The sequence below is a fragment of the Lactuca saligna genome, chromosome 8 (genome assembly GCF_052625555.1).
Source record: "Lactuca saligna cultivar CGN05327 chromosome 8, ASM5262555v1, whole genome shotgun sequence".
NCBI classification, from domain to species: domain Eukaryota; kingdom Viridiplantae; phylum Streptophyta; class Magnoliopsida; order Asterales; family Asteraceae; genus Lactuca; species Lactuca saligna.
This window is the reverse complement of record NC_136424.1, coordinates 154,525,945-154,547,798: the sequence shown is the minus strand read 5'-3', so window position 1 is coordinate 154,547,798 and position 21,854 is coordinate 154,525,945. Positions and strand designations below refer to the sequence as shown.

The following is a 21,854-nucleotide window of genomic DNA, read 5'->3' as shown; positions in this document are numbered from 1 at the left end:
CAATTCCAACAATTTAGATTTTCTATTAACATTTGGAAACGGTTGTTTCGTGATTTTAGTTAACATACAAGTTTTTCATTTTTCAGAATTAATGTCAAAAGCTGGAATCAATCTGGATTTTGACATTTCAATCATTCTTTTAATATGAACATGTCCTAATCTATTATGCCATAACATAGAGTTATCAAGATTAGATGCAGAAGTCATACAAGTAGATTTGATATGTGATGCAAAACAACTTATAACATTTAACTTAAAAACACAATCACAATAATAACCAAATCCCACAAATATTCCACATTTAGACAACACATACTTGTTCGATTCGATCACTTGTTTATAACCCATACAATTCAACAAACCACTAGACACAAGGTTCTTTCGAACCTTTGGAACATACAATACATCAAACAAATTAATTGTTTTTCCAGAAGTAAACGTAATACTAACAACACCAGATCCTAAAATTGGCTTTGATCCTTCATCCGCCATATGTAAGACAGAACCTTTATTTACTATGTTCAACTTCGTGAACCACCGTTCATCATTACACACGTGATGTGTAGAACAGGTATCAAGCCACCATGAATATGTATCAACCCCCTGTACAAAAGAAACTTCTGGAGTTAGTAGCATAACATTGAATACTGAACTTACAAGATTAATAGAAATTTGACCTTTGGTTGCAGATTGATCATGAGATCCACTGCTACCACCAGCACCATCTTTTCCACTACCACTTGCACCTTTATTTCCAAGTTTCACCCGACAGTCACGTTTCATATGCCCTTTCAGATGGCATCTCCAACACACAAGTTCCTTGGAATCCTTGTACTTTTTGTTGGACTTCTTGTTGTGACCCTCATATTTACGTTTTTTACTCTTGCCCTTGTGATTAGAATTGTCTTCTTTATCACATTCAGCCATATGAACTTGGGGCTGTCCAAAATCAGATTTTCCCTTTCCAGTTCCTTTGTCATTCTCTTGATCACGAAGTCCTTCGATTTTCAAATGACTCCCAAGTTGAATCAAACTTATTTCTTCCTTTCTATGTTTCAGATGGTGTTTGAAATCCTTCCATGAGGGTGGAAGTTTATCAATCACACTTGAAACAGAAAAGGATTCATCCATGAACATGTTGTGTTGTTTGAATTGACCATAAATTCGTAGGATTTCATTATATTGTTCCATTACAGATCGAGAATCAACCATTTTATAATTGTTGAAATCAGAAACAATGAACTTTTTACTTGAAGCATCTTCTGCAATATGTTTTGCTTCAAGTGTGTTCCATAATTCACTTGCAGTTTCCATGTTTTGATGAGTGTCAAAGAGGGAATCACACATACCATTAAGAATGTGACCAAGGCAGATGTAGTTGTCATTCTCCCATTTGCTTCTCCTTCTTATTTGTTCCAGACTTGCATCTTCAACCTCTTCTGGTTTTGGAGTATAGAGAACATAAACAACTTTCAAAGTAGTCAACAAGAAGTGCATCTTCTTTTGCCAACGTCTGAAATCTTGGCCCTGAAATTTCTCTAATTTGCCAAACGAAGTATTCATATCTTTCAATGAATTGCCAGCCATCTTTTCCAGAAAACGAAAATATCAAACAAGATTGTTGGGGAATTTCGAAATTAGAATATAGGAAATCTGGATCACAAACAGGAATCGTGTGATACACTTTCCTTGTTTGATATTTCGATCCTAATTGCCTTGGGTATCACGAAATCAAAACTAGGATAATTTCTGAAGAAACGATTCTGATTTTAGGCACAAAACACAGAATCAATTTTGAGAGAGAATAAAGAAGAAAGCGTACTTTCAGTTTTTCTGTGTTTCAACGAAGTCATACATTTCCCGGACGTATCCACACAACGGATAAAACAAGAACAATTTTCAACTTTGAGAAAATACGAATTAAAACAAGAACTGTTTTCGGGGCGCTGCCCCGAACCCAGACTTGACACAGTAGATCAGGGTTCGTACTAACAATGTTCAGTAAATACAAGTGTGCACTCCCAGACCTCCTAACTTGTATTATAATTAAAACACTATTCTTGAAACACTTGTTAAATCCATTACACTAAAATATATTTGGTGATTAAATCACCAACAGTTTCAGTGGCCACAATTGTTGCCTTCGAGTCTGCTATCTCCGAGTTTGGATCTAGTTTTAACATATTTCTCATAGGCGATGAATTGAAATCACTCCAAGGTTTCCAACAACTTTTGATTACAACTATTAGGCCGTCAATTTGTTGAATGAAAAGCAACGTCCTTAATCTATGTCACTATACATGCCATCAACGTGATAAAAAGATGTAGCAAAGGTGGAAACAGAGAGCAAAGGGAGTGGAGATTCATTTTTGCGTTGTAGTGAAATGGTGGAGCTCGAGATGTCGAAACCAGTGGTTGTTCGGGTTTCCAGATGCATGGAAGATGATAGTTCCATTGTTGAAACGCGAAGCACAAGAGTTGAATATCTAGCTTTTTCGGAGAAGAAAATTTCGTCGTCGGGGGGGGGGGGGGGGGTTATCGGAGAAGAAGTCGCCGGAAGAATAGGCAGCCGCCTGCTTTGGAACGTGCGTGCTGCGTGTGCTAAGAGTTGAGAAAATTCTTTATTTTGACTTTTCAATATTACTAATTAGGTTAAATTTTATTCGGGCTGATAAATAATGGATAAGTTTTGGGCTAATGGTAATTGGTTAAGTATTTGTTTTAATAAGTTAAAAATTATATCCAAATAAACCCTCCTTATTTCAATGAATCGTTTTTATTTCTAAAATTCAACTATTTGTTTATTTGATGGCATTAAATATTTCACCGTATCTTTGTATCATTGCAAATGAGAAAATGATTTCCAAAAGGATTCATTTAATCTACTTTTATTTATGATATTACTTATTTAAATATATCAAATCGATTAATTGTTTTAAGTTTTTTCCTAAATATTTGTTAAATAGTTTTATGTAATATGATACTGTCACACCCCCAAACCTAAGGCGGAAACGTTTCGGGGCGGAGGACATCATGTATATCGCAACCAATGTACATAGTAAGCATAGTAAACACAAAACAATACATTACATTTGTTCGAAATCAAAGTGTCACAAGTGTCATATATATATATATATATATATATATATATATATATATATATATATATATATATATATATATATATATATATATATATATATATATATATATATATATATAGGGAAAAGTGAATATACCCTTAAGGGTATATAAGCTTAGGTACCCAAACTCACCATACTACGTCGTTTTGTATCATATATATACATTGTAATTGTCTAATGTTCTTATAATTCAACTTCTAAGTTGATTTCGGTCAAAGATTTTTATAAATTGCACATTTATTTTACTTTTACACAATTTTCATTTTCAACTATAATATATATATATATATATATATATATAGCCTAATTGATGTTCGTCAAAAAGATGTGATGTAAGAAGAAGATAATAATGAAATTTTGAAAATCTTGAAAGTAAATCAAGTTAAGGATTGAAGTTGAAGAACATTATAATAAATATATCAAACAAAACGATGTATTATGATGAGTTTGGGTACCTAAGCTTATATACCCTTAAGGGTATATTCACCTTTCCCATATATATATATATATATATATATATATATATATATATATATATATATATATATATATATATATATATATATATATATATATATATATATATATATATATATATATATATATATATATATATCATATGAACAAAAGTTAAGACGAGTCTGAAAAGCGCTCCGACTTCTCCAAAAGATCGTGGGTACCTGTCTAATATGGACAGTTTAAGAGCCAATGGATGTCCTCCACAATACTCGGCAAGTCGTTCTGCTTGTAATAACCTTATTGAAAATTGGACAGATCACCAGCAATAATGTTTCCATGACTTGTAATAACTCAAAGGATCTTCTTTATTCTCCTTATCAGTATTATACACCGGACTGATTGCACACTCGCTTACCATTACAATATTTCCCGGTTCTAATATTGTAACACAAACTTCATCACTATTTTTAATCTCATTGTTCCCAAACATCCAATGACTTAACCATACTATATCTTCATCAGTTTCTTGGAGAGAAAATATAGGACCTTCATAACTCCAGGTGCGATTTGTTGTCACGTTCTGTACTTTTATGTTTAAACGACTTCCCTTTTTCGGGCCTAAAAATGCATGCACAAAGCTTATATTTATTCCTTGTATCGTTTTATTCATTGAAAACGATGGCACGGTGAATGATATTGATGAACTCTTGCTTTTATGAGGTAACCAATCTGGAACTGCCTTCCCAGGAAAACAAGTGCTAAATATCCCAAATTCGTAAATCATCTGCAATTAAAACATTACATTGTATGAATTTTATGCCTATTAGTGTGTGTGTGTGTGTTTGTGAGATCCATAGAAACAACAGAGCAGAAGAAAGAGAATACCCTGACTGGGAGATTCTTTGAACGAAACCATCTTTGTATATCCCATATCAGCATCTTCTGATCTTTCACACGTTGTAAATTTGTCCACCCCAAGCTACATAATATTTGGTCATCAATTTGTGCTATAGCTTGAATTCTTATCATGCCTTCAATTTCGGTCAATGACTCAGTATGTTTGTGATACAAAGCTGGTGGGGCCCACATTTCTTGAGGGAATGTAATTTTTCTAAGTGACAAACACTTTCCAGTAAAAAAATATTTGATTGTAGGTGGAGGGCACAATACCGAATTCAACATCGAACATTCTCCAACATCGAGTATCTCAAGCCTGCTAAGGCTTCTCATGCAATCAGGCAGGGAATTAATTGGATTGTCATTTAGACGTAATATCTTCAACATCGGCATGCTACTGAAGTCCTTTGGAAAGGATTCATTAGATAAATTATTGCCCTTAAGCGACAAGGTTACTAGTGAAGGTAGCAAAAATGATTTTGGAGTTTTCAGTAAAAATTCTCCAACAGAAGAGGAAGATGCATATGACTCCGTATCCTTCATCCGCATTAGAAATTCACTAGCACCTAAGCAACCGTCTAATGATATACTTCTAACATTCTTTAACTTGCTGATGCCAATTGGAACATTATTAAGCTTACTGCATTTGCTCATGTCAAGAATAACAAGGCCATAACATCCACCAATTGACTCACACACATGAACCAAGCGTTTACAACCTTTAAGAATCAACCTCTCAAGTGCAGGTAGCCCAGAGAAGCCCTCAACTCTAACAAGCTTACAATAACTCAAATTAAGAATCTTCAATGACCCAAGAAGCTGTTGCATTGAATATCCTCGATCTAATCAGGAGTATTATAATGAAGATATTAGTAGACTAAAAGTTGGAGTTAAAGCTTTGATTTCATACCTTTGGTTTCTTCCAAAGGTGTGTCAAATTACTATAAGACATGTCAATAGCAACCAAATTTTCCGTTGGTAAGTCTGAAGGTATGAATTTTAAATGGAATCCATGCATGCACAACCACCTTAAACCTTTTGGAAAATTCTTGTAAGATCCATTGAGTTTTACATAATTGAGTTGGAGCAGCTTTAGCTTATCCATCTTTCTTAATGCATCTGCTCTCAATTCGACTTTTTTGCAATGAGAAGATGAAAGCATTAGGAGAAGCCAAGCAAAAAACAACCAAATTCTTAAAAAGAACTTATAGACCATTTGGGTTGGTTGAGCAGCTCTGAAACTCTTATTCACATCATCATTTTGAAAGTTATGCTCTGTCACACTACTTGATCTACGTGATAGCTCCTTTCTCAACAGATTCATGTCAAGGATAAGACCTTGAATTGTTTGGGTACCCTATCAAAGAGAAAATTACATCAACCATTCATTGTTATATAGATGATAAAGCTAAAGAATGCTCTTAATGATTATGTTGTATTACCTTGTCCTTTTTTAACAAATCGAGTGACTCCTCGTGTTTCCATACTCGACTACGCTTCCATGGCTTCTCAGGTGATTCTTTGCGAACTAAATCTCTCCCCATATCTTGAAGCAATTGATGCATCCTTAACTCATTTCTTCCTCCAATTGTGAGAAGACATCTATCAATGAGCTTGGTGATCCCATATGATGTTTGAAACCCCGCTCCTTTAATATTGTTTCTGTAACTTCTCTTTCTTTTCCAACAAAAAAGCAAGCAATGTGCTTAAAAAGTTCTTTGTAGTCCCCTGATAAAGAATCAAGGCTAATTTGCAGAGCCTTTTGTACATTCTCTTGTACATCAGTTAAATATCCTTTTGCCTCCAACATTTCAAGGACATCACTCCATATGGCTGCATCTTCATTAATTAATGAACTACCCAAAACTTTAAGAGCCAATGGATGTCCTCCACAATACCCTGAAAGTCGTTGTGCTTCTTTCTCATAACCTTTCTTGGGATCATTGTTTCCAAACGCATGCCAACATAAAAGTCCCACAGATTCAGTATCACTTAAGCCACTTAGTGCATGCTTTGTATGTTTTGGAGGAAATTTCATACGAAACAATGAATACTTTTCTGTTAGGGAGCCATCTTTGGTTGTTACTATAATCTTGCTTCCTTGATGAAAACCTTTTTTTTCCAATCAACACATTCAGTTGCTCAAAGTTGTCAATATCGTCAAGAACCAAAAGTGTCTTTTTCTTGGATAATGCTTTTTCAACTTTAGATGTGCATCGATCTGCATCATGTTCTTCAATTTTTTTTTTTCTTGAGAATGTCTCCAAGAAGCTGTTTTTGCAAATCTAGTTGGGAACATGTCTGTTGTGCACATCTTCTTCTAATGCCTTCAACAAAGCTACTTCTTTCAAATTCATGGCAGTGCAACAAATACATATATTTTGCCAATGTTGTTTTTCCGATCCCGGCCATTCCCCAAATTGTAAGAATTTCAGCAGCTTCAGAAGATCCTCTTTTTAACCAATAACTGATGGTATGAATAGAATTGTCCATCCCAATTAGGTGTGGCATTCTCCTTTGCAAGTGTAGTTCCAGTCTAGTAGTTATTTCTTTCATGACTTCTTCAATGACCACCGTCTCTCTTCTGAAAAAGTAATCAAATCCTATCAACTAGACACAACAGCCCATATATCAAATTAAATAAAACTGATCAATAATTAGTCTTTTGCATCCTTTTAATTAATATGAAATTAAGGGACTAATATAAAAATATTCGCATAGTTTAATCAAATGACAGGGCTACATTGTATATGTTTCCATGGCTTCGTCCCCATGAAGCTTTTCATCCCTAACAATGGTAAAAAGCTAAATCTCACAATGGTATGCTTTAAGACCCATGGATTGTTGGATTTTAGTGGACTTGATGTATATTGGCTGTAGTTCTCAGTACAAAACTGAAGAATTTTGTGGAAATGTAGTATGAATGTTTTACCTTCCAGTTGCATCTTTTCCTTTCAAATCAGCAATTTCTGTAAGTCCTTTCCTCCACATCTCCAACTTACGAGCCCCTTGAATTTTCTTCTCCGCATCCTTTTCGGACTCAATCCTCTTTTTGTGTTTAAGTAACTCTTCTCCAAAACTGCTTTCTTGCTTCCTGATATGTGTAGCCTCGACGTTGTAAAAAACAGGGAGAACAAAATGATCAGAGACCCTTCGTTGCTCAAGGATCATCACGAGCTCGTCCAGACACCATGTTGAAGATGCGTAGTTCCTAGACAACACAACTATGGAAGCACGGGAGCTTTTTATAGCTTTTGCAAGCTCGGGTTTAAGTTCTTCCCCAGTTTCAACCTCTTCCTCATCAAGAAAGGTAGAGATGTTTTCATTCACCAAAGCTTGGTAAAGGTGATCCATAAAACCCAGACGAGTGTCTTTCCCTCTGAAACTCAGGAAAACATCATATGTTATTGCCGCTTCTTGTTCTTCTGGTAATTCAGTGAGGATGGCCATGGAAGTACTTGAGAAGAATTACAAGAGTGTATATAAGCTGTGATTATAAGTTTCGTTGCTTCTGATTTTGGTTGTCTTAGATCTAAATTCGAGATGAATGTCTCTTGTTTGGTACTATAGTCAATGTCTGGCAGCAAAGTGGTTGTCTTCTTTTTTTGGAAAAAGCATTATCACTAACAATGTTTGGCAGCAAAGTAATCTTCTTTTTTTGGAAAAAAAACATCACTAACATGATAACGTACGAATTATGATGTTTAACTTTTAGAAAATATTCAATACTGGCTTATTATATAGTTTGCTAAAATTAACTGCATAAAATTGTCTCTATTTTTTCTCCTCGTGGCTTATATATATTATATAAAAAAAATATAATATAAGGGAAAATGGCACCAAAGACATTATGTTATAATTTTATTTTTTATTCACTCGAACATCACAATATGTATCATTTTTTTTTTCTTCAAATTTCTACTATATTTGAAGTTACCAATTGCCTATGTGACTACACTTTGTTCAATTAAATGGTATTACATGGATATTGGCTTATTATAACACCAAAAGGTTTAACAATTGGAGGGTTAAATTAAATGCAAAATTTCGTATATACCCTTGCTAAACAGGTAAATATCGTATTTGTCAGACCTAAAATCTAAATATCATATTTACCCTTCTTAATGTTTTTTAATATCATATATATCCAAATCTATTTTTTTGATAATTTTTATTGATTTACAATCTTTTTTACCATTTTAAAATCATTAAAACTAAAAAAAAACAACCAAATGGACAATATTGCCCTTCCTTTACAAATCATTGGTTTAATTTATTTAATTCCTTTTCCAAAAACAAAATTCCGCCTCACGAATTCACGATGATAAATCAGTTGAACCTTAAAACTAAATTGTACTATGGTCGTCGTCTTCCTCATGATTGTCGCCTTCCTCACCGATCCATCACCCTCCTCCGCCTCCACCTTACGTGGCAGCCACAATGTTTCAGATTGAAACTTATACTCTCTTCCGTTTGATACTACAGGATCAAATGGTTGTAAATTATTTGCTTCCATGGGTTCTCGGATCCACCATCGGAGCTCCTTCAAGTAAAACAGCTGAAACTGAACTCAAGCTTATTCTCTGGTTAAACTCTTCTTGTACTAATATGGGGACTAACAATCTCTTAATCCCATGAATTAACCCATCTGGTCTGACTACTTCATGGAGACAGATTACTTTAGCTGAACCAACGAGTATTTTCTCGCTGGAGTTTTCTCAGATTAACAACAAATGATTCTCAGCTTCCTCAACACACAATTTTTCATATGTTACTGATGCCAAATCCTCCTTCGGCCACTCCTTCGACCCGAACTGAGACAATATGATATGAAAGAGCAACATATTATGCAGAGATTTGAGATTCCCAGGTTCAAGTAAGAACCATTTGAACTTAGGATCTAAATGCCTCTCCAAAGCTGCTTCAAATTGGTGATGTTATGACAAAAAACTCCTTCCTTAAGGGTCTGTCGAAGAAGGGCTTTCTCAACGAGCTCAGTGTAGTGCGAATCCAGAAGCACGAGTTTCAATTGATCTGGGTAGAGCTTGATTAGGTGTGTTGTTGAGGTATCTCAATTGTACTGATGGATGCAGGTGGTATGAGATACAATGTGAAGAAGAAGATCCCTAATGCACTGTAGATCTGAAAATCCACGGTGCTAATTTGTAAAAATATAATGATTAAAGACAACAAAGGGGAATATAAGGCTGCTCGTATGTCTTAAGAGGCTGCCATAAGGAACACCTGATTTGTTGTATTGCATTTTAAAACTAAGGGCAATATTGTCCGTTTGATTGTTGTGTTAGCTTTAATGATTTTAAAATGGTAAAAAAAATAATAAATCAATAAAAATTATCAAAAATATAGATTTGGGTATATATGATATTAAAAAACATTAAGAAGGGCAAATATGATATTTAAAGTTTAGACCGGGCAAATACGATATTTAGTTGTTTAGCAAGGGCATATACGAAATTCTGCCTAAATTAAATAAGTGTAACTTTATTAGTGCTTTTTTACTGAACGCACACATATGCATACTGTTAAGAAGGTAAGAATGTTTAAATAGAGTTACATCTCTTGATTACATGTAATTTATTGTTATTGAAGTTAAAAATGTTTAAATTAAGTTACAATTCTTGATTATAGTCTTCATTGTTGCTCACAGTTTATTTCATTTCTTGATTACAATGACATGGAGGAGCATTGTGATTCTAGATTTGAAGAAAGTGACTTGGCCTTAAAAAAGTTTGCTTTTGTGGTGGATGAAGCTTTAAAAAATATTCTAATAGTGATGGGTGTGGTCACTCATGTCACCATATTTTCGATTTCTCACATGAAAGTCATCATACTTTCATTGTTCTTCCTTCACCTCATTTAACTGATATGAAATAGTCTTATCACATCACCTCTCACTTTTCTTTTCTTTTTAATTAATATGTTAAAATATTATTTGTAATTATATAAATATTTAAAATAATAAAAGAGAAATTTCATTAATTTAGTTAAATGATTACCTAGTTTAAAAGGACAAGTAAATAAAAAACAATACAAAATAAGTCTAATTGAAATATATTTTTCATGATATCCTCTTTTGCCTTCAAAACCATCTCGAGATCATTCATGAAAAGATGGTCAATGTTTTGCGTATCACGAGTTTTTTTTTTGTTGTTGTACTTACCATGCTCTTTTCTTCTCCCATCGTGCTTTCTTTTTTCTTGTCTAATTTCGCCTTTTCGAATTGCAAACGAGTTTCAAATTCAAATTATATATTTCGAAACTATTTGCCACCTTGCGCATGTCATCTCCTTTTTTTGAATCTCGATACATCACCCTCTCTTTTTCTTCTCATCTCAACCCATCGGGCGGACTACCTCTTCGAGTTCGAGCTCATCCTCTCCATTAAAATCAAACCTTCGATGAAGTAGTGTAACTCGTCTCATAAATTTTGGTTTTTTTAAAGACGAAAGGCTGGGCTAAGAGCATCGCAGGCCCAAAAAGAAAAGAAGCCCACTTCTGCAGACCTTACATGGCATACGTAAAAACTTGGTCACAGAGCCATGCAACCTGCATAGACTTCCAGGAGGGAGAATTTCGTCTTTTCATTTGTGGCAACTATTTGAAGAAGGTTGGTGGGGGTTCTTTTACACACTTTGGAGATCATATTTTAAAGCATTTTCTCTGGAGATATTGTAGCTTGAAGAACACTTGAAGAGTTTGATTTTCATCTTATTTTTCTTGGATTATGTTGGGTATTTCTAAGCTAACTTTCTTTTCCTTAATCTTAGCCATGTTAGGCTAAGTCTATCTTGGTTGATGTTGGTTTAACGCATGGATGATGAGTTATTTTGAAGATTGTTTATGGACTTGTGGTTGAAGTTTATGGAAGTATTTTCTAGTTGAACATCTTTTTATGTTTACTTGTCATTAATCATAAGTTTAGATGAACGAATGTTTATTTAGTTTGTTGATTTCTTGGTCAAGTAATAGATCATCAAATTAGCAAGCAACATATGATTTATTTGTTTATAAATGTTCATTTCTCCCAAATCATGAAAGTATTTCCTTCATAATGGAAATGAAAACATATTGATTTCCTTTTGGACTTGGTGGCTCTTAAATCTTAATGCAAGTTAATTTTGATAAATTATAAGTTTCATTGATTCGTGACTTTAACTAAGAAAATATGTTATGAGCTTCTATAACCATTGTACCAATTAAGAAGTGTCTAGGTTACATAAGCTTTTAAGTTACTCTATTCAGCAGTATCAAGTGTTGTCCTCCCTCCTTGAGGTCGAAGGTTCAAGTCTCATCATGGACATATGTGGAATTATAGAGTAGTTGTTGGATTAGGTGTCTAAGTCCATAACTGTAATTGGTATAAACCCGAATTGATGGTAGACAGTGCTTTTGAGTTGCCCTCAAAACTAGCAATTGGACATGATGACTTTTGGAGATAGATGTTTATTTATTATTTGATTAACAAATTGAAATAAATAACTTGTTAATATATTATGAGAATAATATATTAATTAGAAATAATAACATTTAATTAATATTTAATAAGAAATTGATTAGAACAAATTTTAGGATTAAAAGTGTAGGGTCTAAAGTGAAATTGTTCAATAGTTGAACAAGAGGCTCCAGAACCTTATTGGAGAAGGGGTGGACAACTTTTATATGGATATTCTAGGGTTTCTAGAATATCTCATGTGGATAAATAAAGAGCTGAATAATTACCAATTTGAAATATTATTATTATATTAGGGTTATTCAAGGCATCCTTGTTGCACTATAAATAGACCCTCACCCCTAAGGAATTTCCACCACTCATACCCTTGAAGAGATAGCCAAAATTCTAAGTGTTGCATAAGGTGTCTAAGTCCATAACTTTATTTGGTATATACTTGAATCGACCCGGCATGGCCCATTTGGGTTGCACTTCACCTGAACTATTAATGGTTAAACCTTTGAGAATTGTATGTTTATGATTTGTTAATATATTATAAGTTATAATATGTTAATATGAAATCATATTATTCAATTAGTATTGATGATAAATTAATTTAGAATTAATTTAGTGATAAAAAAGGTGACTAATTAAATATGGGATCTTGTATTTATATAAGTGTGGGCTAATACTCATTTGGAATGGGCTTGACATGCATGGGAGTCCATGGAGCTTTTAACCCATGGATCCTTGGAAAGGAAGAGTCATGGGTATTAGGGTTTACATGGATGTAACCCTAATCCTCCACACTATATAAAGGAGCTTATGATGCTTGAAATGATACTAGTTGTGTGTGTAAAAGGTGGTGGCCGATTTCCATAAGCAAGCATACACTCTCATAAGGTTTTTCAAGTTTGTGGCGATTTGTGATTTCAATTTGAGGCATCCAAATTATTGGTGCTAGGCTTAAATTCCAGGAATCAACTCACAATTGAAAGGTATGTAATTCTTCTAGCCATTATGTTTAACGTTCCCCATGCCATGCTAGATATGTTATGAACCTTGGAAAAGAAAAGTTGCATGTATTCATAGTAAAACATAGATCCAAGGTTTTAGGGTTGCATGAACACCTTAGGAGTGTTAGATTGCTCAAAACCCCAACAGTGGTATCAGAGCCTAGGATTGGTTTCTTGAATACTTGATGCAAATTGTTGAATAGTCACAAAATTGATCCAAGCACAAATTCATCCTACTCGTCGAGTAGGTTCATGCACTCGACGAGTAGGAGACACAGAATGTAGTTTTTCGACTTTTGTTGCTGGAAATGGACTAGAAACATTACCCTAAATTGTTTTGATGTTTTAAAACTTGTTTTAGATGGTGTAATGGGTGTTCTAATCCATTTACAATGGCTAATATCAAAATTCCATGTTTATATGTGTTCATATGTTCTTGAAATTTTGATATGGATATTCAGGTTCTTAAGAGTTATTGTTAGACGATAGGAATTACTTGCTAAAGTGTTTAATAATTAATTCTTGATCAATTATGTGTTTTAATGGAATCCATAATTTGTCCTTAAGTTATGGATTTCCAAAGGTCACCCTTTTAATGAACATTTAAACACATAAGTTACACAAACATGAAGAGTCTTCACTTTTATGAAGCCTTAACTCATAAGTTATGAAATGAAAAGTTTTGAAGAGTTTCAGAACTTTCCCTCAAGTTTTGGAATTTGTAAAGACACACACACTTTAAATTCCAACCCTTAGGATTTTAAAAGTTAAAATTCAACCCTTATACTATTATAAGATTAGTGGTTAATATATATATATATATATATATACATATATATATAGATATATATATATATAGATATATATATATATATATATATATATATGTATATGTATATGTATACGATCAATTCGTTTTACCGTTAGTAGGCCTCATTCATGAAGCCGGTCTATAAGGGGGGGGGGGGTATAAGGTTGTTGCCTATAATATGACAGCTTAATGGGTGTCCACTCTCACCCACTGCTTCTTTGATCGGTGGAGGGTCGTTAGCCGAATGGGTAGAACAATGACTTTAATTCTCATTAAAAGTATAATGATTATTATAAAGTAGCTAAATGTTTTAGTAATTCCTAATCTTACTTACTTTAGGAAAATGTGAAAATGGTGTTAACCCATGAAATTCACACTTTGTACCTTACCAAGTCGTTGGTGGAGCGTGTGTGGTTAACCGACACACTAACTTGGACTAGTAAGGATAACAAAGGGTGACTTAATGTTTATCATGGATCGGTGGAGCGTGTTTGGTTAATTGACACATCGATTAGGTGATAATACTAAGGGTGCCAAGTGAATTTGCATGGTTATTCACACCTTGTTTTGTGATCCTCAACATCCCAGTCACAAAACCTGAACGGCACACTCGAGATTGAAACATGCCATTGAAAAGTTCAATGAATCTCAAAAGCATCTAGGAATTTCAAACCAATTAAACCTAATAATTCATTTCGTTTTTCATGGTGGAAATTGTTGAATCGTCGTTCACTTACCTTCAAATATGTTATAGCTTACATTACGACATCCCTCTTCTAAGTTATAATATATTGTGTTGGGTCCTAGCCTTAATATTACATTTGGGTGTCTTATTAAGGACTCTATAAATTTAATCTAACTTGTCCTTTTCCTTTTCAGATGTCTTCCAACAATGCTTCGGGTTCTAACCCTAGTGGCTCCTTCTCTCTCACGTACCTTTGTGGGAGAGTCATCTTCGATGGTTCCAACTTTATGGATTGGATCCAGAACATCAGGATGGTCACTCGTTACAAGGACATGGAATATGTCCTCGACAAGGAGCTTAAGGATCTTGAACTGACTGCAAATCTTGAGGAGGTCGCTGTATATGAGGAACATGAAAGAGATGCTACAAAAGTGGCATGCATCATGATAGCCACTATGACAGCCGAGCTCTAAAAGTCCTACGGGGACTACTATCCTTTTGAGATGCATCGGGATTTGATGGACCGCTATCATCAGAGTTCTCATCAAGAGCGATATGAAATAACTCCTCCATGATAACAACCCAAATGAAGGATGGTGAACCCATCACGGGCCACATGCAGAAAATGCAAAGGTATGTGGACCGTTTGCAGAAATTGAATCTGAACTTTCCTGAGGAGTTGGCAATTGACATCATTTTACACTACTTACCTTCATGTTATGATAAATTCCGCATGACATACCACATGAACAAGGAAGAAAGAAACACTCAGAAAGCTTCAAGGACTTCTGACGACCGCCGAAAGTGGTCTTAAAGGTAAGTTGGTTGTTACTACTCCTACTCCTACAACTACCCCTGTTTTGGCTATCGGGTAAGGCAAAGGGAAGAAGAGGAAGACCTGTTCGAAGGGTACCAAAGGAAAGTCTCTTGATGGCTCCTCATCGAGTGGAACCAAAGGTGGTTCAGCTACTCCTTCTTCCATCCCTAAGGATGCTGAATGCTTTTATTGCCAGAATGAAGGGCATTGGAAGCGAAACTGCCCAAAGTACTTGCAGGATGTCAAGGATGGGAAAGTGAAACCATCCCATGCAGGTATTTACACTATATTGTCTAATAACTCACCATATTCTAATTCTTGGGTTCTTGATACAGGTTGTGGTATTCATATATGTTGTGATTTGCTGGGCCTAAGAAGAAGTGAGGATGTGGAGCACGGAAAGATAAACTTAATCATGGGGAATAAGAATGTTACATCTGTTACCAAGATTGGAGTTTATACTTTGTTGCTAGATAGTGGGTTAAAGTTAGATTTGAATAAATGTGTTTACTCATCTGAAATGGAGAGGAATATTATTTTCTTTCATAGTTTGTACAAACAAGTGTTTACCTTTTCTTTTGATAACGAAATTGGTAGTATTAATGCTTTCTTTAATGATGTTCTGTATTTTAAAGCATTACCTTGTGATGGTGTGTATGAAACTGTGCCGGTTGTAGATAACCTAGGAAATAATGTGTTGTGTATTGATTCTTCTACTAGCTTAGATAAAGCATCATTGTGGCATTGTCGTCTTGGACATGTAAACAAGAAACACATAAGCCAACTCCAAAAGGATGGAGTCTTGGAGTCATTTGACCTAAAGTTAGATGATAGTTGTGAATCTTGTTTTCTTGGAAAAATGACAAAATCACTCTTCACTGGTTCGTGTGAAAGGGGTGAGGGTTTGTTGGACCTTATACATACCGATGTATGTGGACCCTTCAAAACCGCCACAAGGGATGCTAATCACTACTACCTGACTTTTACTGATGATTATAGTAGATATGGTTATGTCTACTTAATGCATAAGTCAGAAACTTTTGATAAGTTTAAAGAGTTTAAACATGAAGTAGAAAATCAATTGGGTAGGAACGTTAAGATGCTTCGATCCGATCGAGGTGGTGAGTATCTTAGCACAGAGTTCCTCGACTATCTTAAGGAGTGTGGGATTGTCTCACAATTGACACCTCCAAGGACACCACAACTGAATGGTGTACCTGAGAGGCGGAATCGAACTTTATTGGACATGGTTCGCTCTATGATGAGTCGAGCTTCGCTACCAATCTCTTTTTGGGGTATGCCTTAGAGACTGCCGCCCATATCCTTAATCTAGTCCCTACAAAGAAGGTTGCCAAAACACCTCATGAGATGTGGACTGGGAAAGTTCCCAACTTGGACCAAATCAAGATTTGGGGTTGCGAGGCTTTTGTGAGACATGAGACTCACGATAAGCTCGAACCTCGAAGTGAGAGGTGTATTTTCATCAGCTACCCACAAAAATCCTTTGGTTACCTCTTCTACAGACCCAGTGAGAATGTGGTCTTTGTTTCAAGGAGAGGAGTCTTTCGTGAAAGAGAGTTCATGAGCCAAGGAAACAATGGGAGGCAAATTGACCTTGAAGAACTTCAAGAGTCAAGTGGTGAAGGAACCTCAAATCCTAGCAATCAAGTTGAGGAGGAAACTCATGTTGATCCGACTGACGAGTTTGTACCTCTAAGGCGTTCCACGAGAGTTACAAATGCACCTGAGCATTACTATGCTTCGCCACTTCTCCTCCAGCGACGTCAGGCCTTCCTCATTACAAATCGACCAACGATAAGCTAATACTTATAACTAAATGGTTTCACTCTCAGTTGGGTGTGCGACTCCTCCATCGCACTGATGACTACGAATGTGACTCTTCCACTACACCTGTGATTGCGTCCCGTCTCACCTCCCTGACCGCCACCTTAATAGGTTTATCTATTCAATTAGATTTTTCTTTTCAGTTAGAAATCGATTTCGTCCCCTCCCCAGCTCTTCATCTCTTCACTAAAATCACTCTTCATCTATCCACTAAAATCTTCACGGTTTCTTTAATTTCACTCCAAGGGTTATTTGATAGCCTTTGTATGGTTTATTCCCTATACTGAATCGCTAGTCAAAACCATTGTGGTGGTTGTGGCGAAATCAAAATGCGGGATTGAACCATTGTAGCAGAGAGATCTTGAAACTTTTGATTAATACTTCTCAAGTCGTCTCCAAGGTAATGTGAACCTCTTGATACTTCTCATGTTGACTCTCTTTTTTTAGTATAGCTATCGTCTTTTAAAATTAGGGCTTCTGTTTGAATCATTTCATTGAACGACAGGTGAATCAGACCATCTTCTCAATTTATTTGACATTGAAGAACAGTGCGTTGAATTTCTTTGTCGTGTCCAATTTATCTCGACCAGATCTCAAGCAGGTTTCAATCTTCATCTCTATTGATGCTCTAACTTTTTTCCTTCAATGGAACTGTGGATTTTTATAAACACTAGCTTCTACATAAACCCCTCTTTTAACCGAGCTTGGAAAGACCACATGACTTTCCACATTTAAGAGTTCTTCCTGAAGATGTTAATTATTATTATTAAATATTACTCTCTTCATAATCAAATCATGCAAGAAAATGAAATTCCTTTTATTAATTTTTTTTTCTAATAACAGGGTGTTGCAATGCTTGATATTTCTAATTATGGATGAAGAGTTGATCATCATAGAGATATGCGTATGGATATTGATCATATGTCTTATGAGTATACAAAGATTGGCTTCTTTTTTAGTCAAATTACGAAATTGACCTTTTGTGTGTATGCAGGAGCTTCTTGCATTAGGTGAGCAGATTGGGAATGCTGGATCAAGGTTATCAGAGGATTTTATTTCAGGTTATTTGTAAACAAGGGTATTTATGTCTTCTAAGTTGGAAGTTGTTTCATCTGCTGATCAAGAACTTAGTTTCTGCACAATTTGTCAGGTAAGGGCAAATTCGTAAAAAGTTAGGGAAAGAAAGTCTCATTTCTTGATTTTCATGCATGTGGTTTGCTTTCAACAATGGGACGCCTGAAAGAGAGTCAAGTGTACAATTTTCATGCAGGTGGTCTGCTTTTCAACATGATGATACGTGTAGCCGCAGAAAATCAACAAGGTGGTGTTGCTGCTATAGACCATGGGGAAATGCCAAATAATTTTAGTAAATTTATATCCTGTTTATGATGGTATTTATTTTTTATGCGTAGCGTAGTAAATAAATATATTTGTTTTTTGATATGATATTAGCATGTGGGAATAAAAGCTTGTACAATGACAGGGTTGAGTCTTTTGCAGTAGCAGCTGGAGAGGGTCAAGACAGGTAATTTCAGTTATTAATCCTAGAACAGATAATTGATATGTGTAGGTTTGTTCACATGTTATTTTTTAATAGTATAAAGATTTATTTCTAATCACTTAACCCTCTTTTTACTGGTGTAGGGAAAATTTCAGAATCTTCCAGCAATGACCCTAACGACCACTTATATACACTAGCATTTCTGATAGGGGTAAAATCGTCATTAGTAATGAAGAGTTGGTAGCTGATGACAATTCCAAAAGATCAGTAGCCTCTTTTTGCAAAGAAATGACTATTTATGAGGTACATTTCCTATAAATTCCAAGTCTGAGAATTATAAGCCTTTTTTTGCATCATTATCAAAGGGTATTTAAGACATTTGGTGAATATTTAAAGCTATCATTATGTGAAAGTTTGGATACTTTTGATAGAAACTTATAATTTTTAATGTAGAAATTCATCACCAACAATTACCAGCAATAATTACCAGCAATAATTTGCTTTTGTATATCCATGCTACCCATGCCCTTTTCCTCTCTTTCCTCTTTTCCACTTGGAATCACACTACTTTTCCCATTATGCCCCTGCATGCCCAAACTGTTAGACTTATTAATAGAAGCAGCAAAGTCTTGATTCTTTTCAAAGACCTAGTTTTCTTTTAAAAGGAATTTGAAATTTAGTTACTTCACTTGTTTATATATATTGTTTTCTGAAAATGTAATACAGGGAAACAATCTCAAGGTTGAGCTTTAGTCCTTAAGTGGACAAGCTACAATTTTGGTTGCACTTGCATCTGTCTCCCCAAAGTTGCCTCTTGGTTATCCGGCCAGGTAACAGTTTGAACTTTCTCATAATTATGATGCTGAAGTGGTAATAGACAATGGTTTTTAACTTTTTATTTATTTTGGTAAAGATTTCCCAGAACAATGCTTGATGTAGCTAGAAAAATGCTATCAGAAGCTAGCCGAAACACTGTGTTTGCTAAGGTTGAAAAAGAACCTACATGGTTACTTCTCTCATCTTTGCGGTAATAGACAGTGGTTTTTAACTTTTTTTTTTTCTTCCAAGACTATCTATCTATCTATCTATCTATCATCAGTTGAATGAATGAATACTGATGTTGATGACACTTAGGTTTGGTTCCATCATTTCTGGAGCTGTTCAATCTATGTTGACTTCCAGAAGTGGGAAAAAGAGTCCTCCTTCAAACAGCAAGCGTAGGCATGCACGTGGATCTTTTTCATTTTTGGGGGGAATACAGGTGAGATGGAATGCAGTTGGTTCAATCTATGAGTGAAATGCTTGGTAATTTATTTTGGTAATTTAGTATAGGAGTATGATAAAAACTACAATTGCAAGTGATGTTTGTTTATTTATGTTATATTTAGATATCTGATGGAGGGATGTAATGTAATTCTCCTAGGTTGCGAAATTTGTGAATGGACTATTTGAGCCAAGATCAGACCTTTATACATTTAAGAACCACATACGGGATTTCCTTGTGCAGTTCAAAGAGTTTTTAGCATAGGTAATGTTATATAAATATAAATATAAGCCTTTTGGATCTTTTATTGTCATGGACTTAATTAAAGTTATCATGGGATTTGAAAAAAAAGTCATGTTTACTCTTCCATTCTCTGGTGTCGGATGATGTATGTATCTTATACAATATACATTTAGATTATTTACATGTATAATGCATTGATGTAATATGGTTTATTGAATTTGCGCAACCTCTTGATGCTGGTATGAATATGATGGGTTCCCAATCCCATGATGGAGAGACCCAATCTAAAATGTGTGTTCCTACAGTGGAGGAAAAAGAAGAAGTGGAAGAAGAAGAAGAATAAGAAGAAGAAGAAGGAGGAGGAGGAGGAGAAGAAGAAGAAGAAGAAGAAGAAGATGAGGATGAATGTGAATCAACGGATTCTTCTAGCTCAAACATTGTGGAGCCAGGTATGAACTTGGTGCAAGAGGCACAATACAAGTGTTACGCTGCTGCTGGTGGTGCCCTTTTGGGGTGGGCCCGCACCAGCAGCTAAAACAGAGTCTCATCAGGTTCTTAAACCCACAACAGTCCACTCCAAGACCCCCATCAATGTGGATCAGCTTGTAGGTTTATCCAAACTCAATTTAGGGGACTCAATCGGTGACAAGCCATAGCCGTCAGCAGCAGGTTCCTTTTTTATCCAACTTCACTGGGTAATGTAGTTTCATATACTTCATAGAATGTTTGTATTAGATTTAGTATATATGGTTACATACTTATATTTTTGTGTTTTTCTCATTTAAGCCATAAAATTTGACTATTTTGGTTTTATTTCCAGCCATTGACCATATATCAAGCAATTCAAATTGATTCTATGAACAGTTGATCCCTGAAACTACTGATGAACTATGCATACACTACCTAGGTATTTTTATCACTTTTATAACCTAATTTGCTTATTGAATATATATAGATTTTTTTGGACCTGCTATTCCACATGCATATAGATTTTGTTGGTAGGTTCTAATAACAAAATACAATCACATTTACATATCCAGAAGCTCATCATCAATAATTAAGTATATCTTTTTGTTCTATATATTTATGTTACTTTATAGTTCTTATCATGCTGAGTTTAGTGAGGTCAAAAAGCACAGTGGTTGTTCTGCCTAGAGATATTCATATGTTAAAACATTAGAACATTCGTATCAGGGAGGTCAAAAAGCACAGTGGTTGTTCTTCCTAGAGTTATTAATATATTAGAACATTAGAATATTCATCAAACATTAGAATATTCATTAATTTTCACTTATCCTAACCAAACTTTGTTTCATACTTTTAATACTCTGGTTTCGATTTTATGTGGCATGTTATCTAACAATCCAAGAGCTACCCAAGTTTGTTGATGTTTGAATTATATGTTTCTGGATTGCAAGGTCCGCATCTTCTTGCTCCAACACGGAGTAACCTTGAAAGCCATGGGAAAGAGGGTACTGTGTTTGCAGGATAAAATTATGACCATTCATGGAAGAAGTAGATTCCCTGGTCTAAGTATTTGGCAAAAATTTCGAGAAGATAGCATGCGATGCTACTGGTGAGCATTTGGTTGTGTCATATAAAGATGGAAACGAGGTGTACAAGGAGTTGTTGTATCTATTCAGACTAGGCTTAGAGTAATGGTTGCAAGGGATGAGTTCAGAAGAAGAAGAAACAAGGCTGCAATAACTATAGTTCAGGTACT

At 35.0% G+C, this 21,854-nt stretch overlaps 3 protein-coding genes across 3 annotated transcripts; all 3 read right to left on the bottom strand.

Moving 5' to 3' along the window:
• Positions 1-3,903: 3,903 nt before the first annotated feature.
• On the bottom strand, positions 3,904-6,688 carry LOC145011903 (disease resistance protein RPP2B-like). Its single transcript, XM_078970654.1, has 3 exons — positions 5,942-6,688; positions 4,488-5,856; positions 3,904-4,386 (listed from the first exon to the last, which is right to left on the bottom strand). The coding sequence occupies exons 2-3, from the start codon at positions 5,325-5,327 to the stop codon at positions 3,919-3,921; spliced, it is 1,308 nt and encodes a 435-aa protein (XP_078826780.1). The 5' UTR covers positions 5,328-5,856; positions 5,942-6,688; the 3' UTR covers positions 3,904-3,918.
• On the bottom strand, positions 6,067-6,537 carry LOC145010204 (disease resistance protein L6-like). Its single transcript, XM_078968774.1, has one exon. It carries the CDS (start codon positions 6,535-6,537, stop codon positions 6,067-6,069), a length of 471 nt encoding a protein of 156 aa, XP_078824900.1.
• LOC145011904 (toll/interleukin-1 receptor-like protein) lies at positions 6,681-8,036 on the bottom strand. Its single transcript, XM_078970655.1, has 2 exons — positions 7,432-8,036; positions 6,681-7,083 (listed from the first exon to the last, which is right to left on the bottom strand). Exons 1-2 carry the CDS (start codon positions 7,947-7,949, stop codon positions 6,735-6,737), a joined length of 867 nt encoding a protein of 288 aa, XP_078826781.1. The 5' UTR covers positions 7,950-8,036; the 3' UTR covers positions 6,681-6,734.
• Between the last annotated feature and the right edge of the window lie 13,818 nt (positions 8,037-21,854).

Excerpts from the sequence above, each read along its gene's own strand:
- LOC145011903 (XM_078970654.1), bottom strand. The coding sequence starts at position 5,327 with ATGCAACAGCTTCTTGGGTCATTGAAGATTCTTAATTTGAGTTATTGT. Across the intron at positions 4,387-4,487 it reads CAAAGAATCTCCCAGTCAGG|ATGATTTACGAATTTGGGAT; the intron begins GTATTCTCTTTC and ends TTTTAATTGCAG.
- LOC145010204 (XM_078968774.1), bottom strand. The coding sequence starts at position 6,537 with ATGAAATTTCCTCCAAAACATACAAAGCATGCACTAAGTGGCTTAAGT.
- LOC145011904 (XM_078970655.1), bottom strand. The coding sequence starts at position 7,949 with ATGGCCATCCTCACTGAATTACCAGAAGAACAAGAAGCGGCAATAACA. Across the intron at positions 7,084-7,431 it reads GGAAAAGATGCAACTGGAAG|AAGAGAGACGGTGGTCATTG; the intron begins GTAAAACATTCA and ends TTACTTTTTCAG.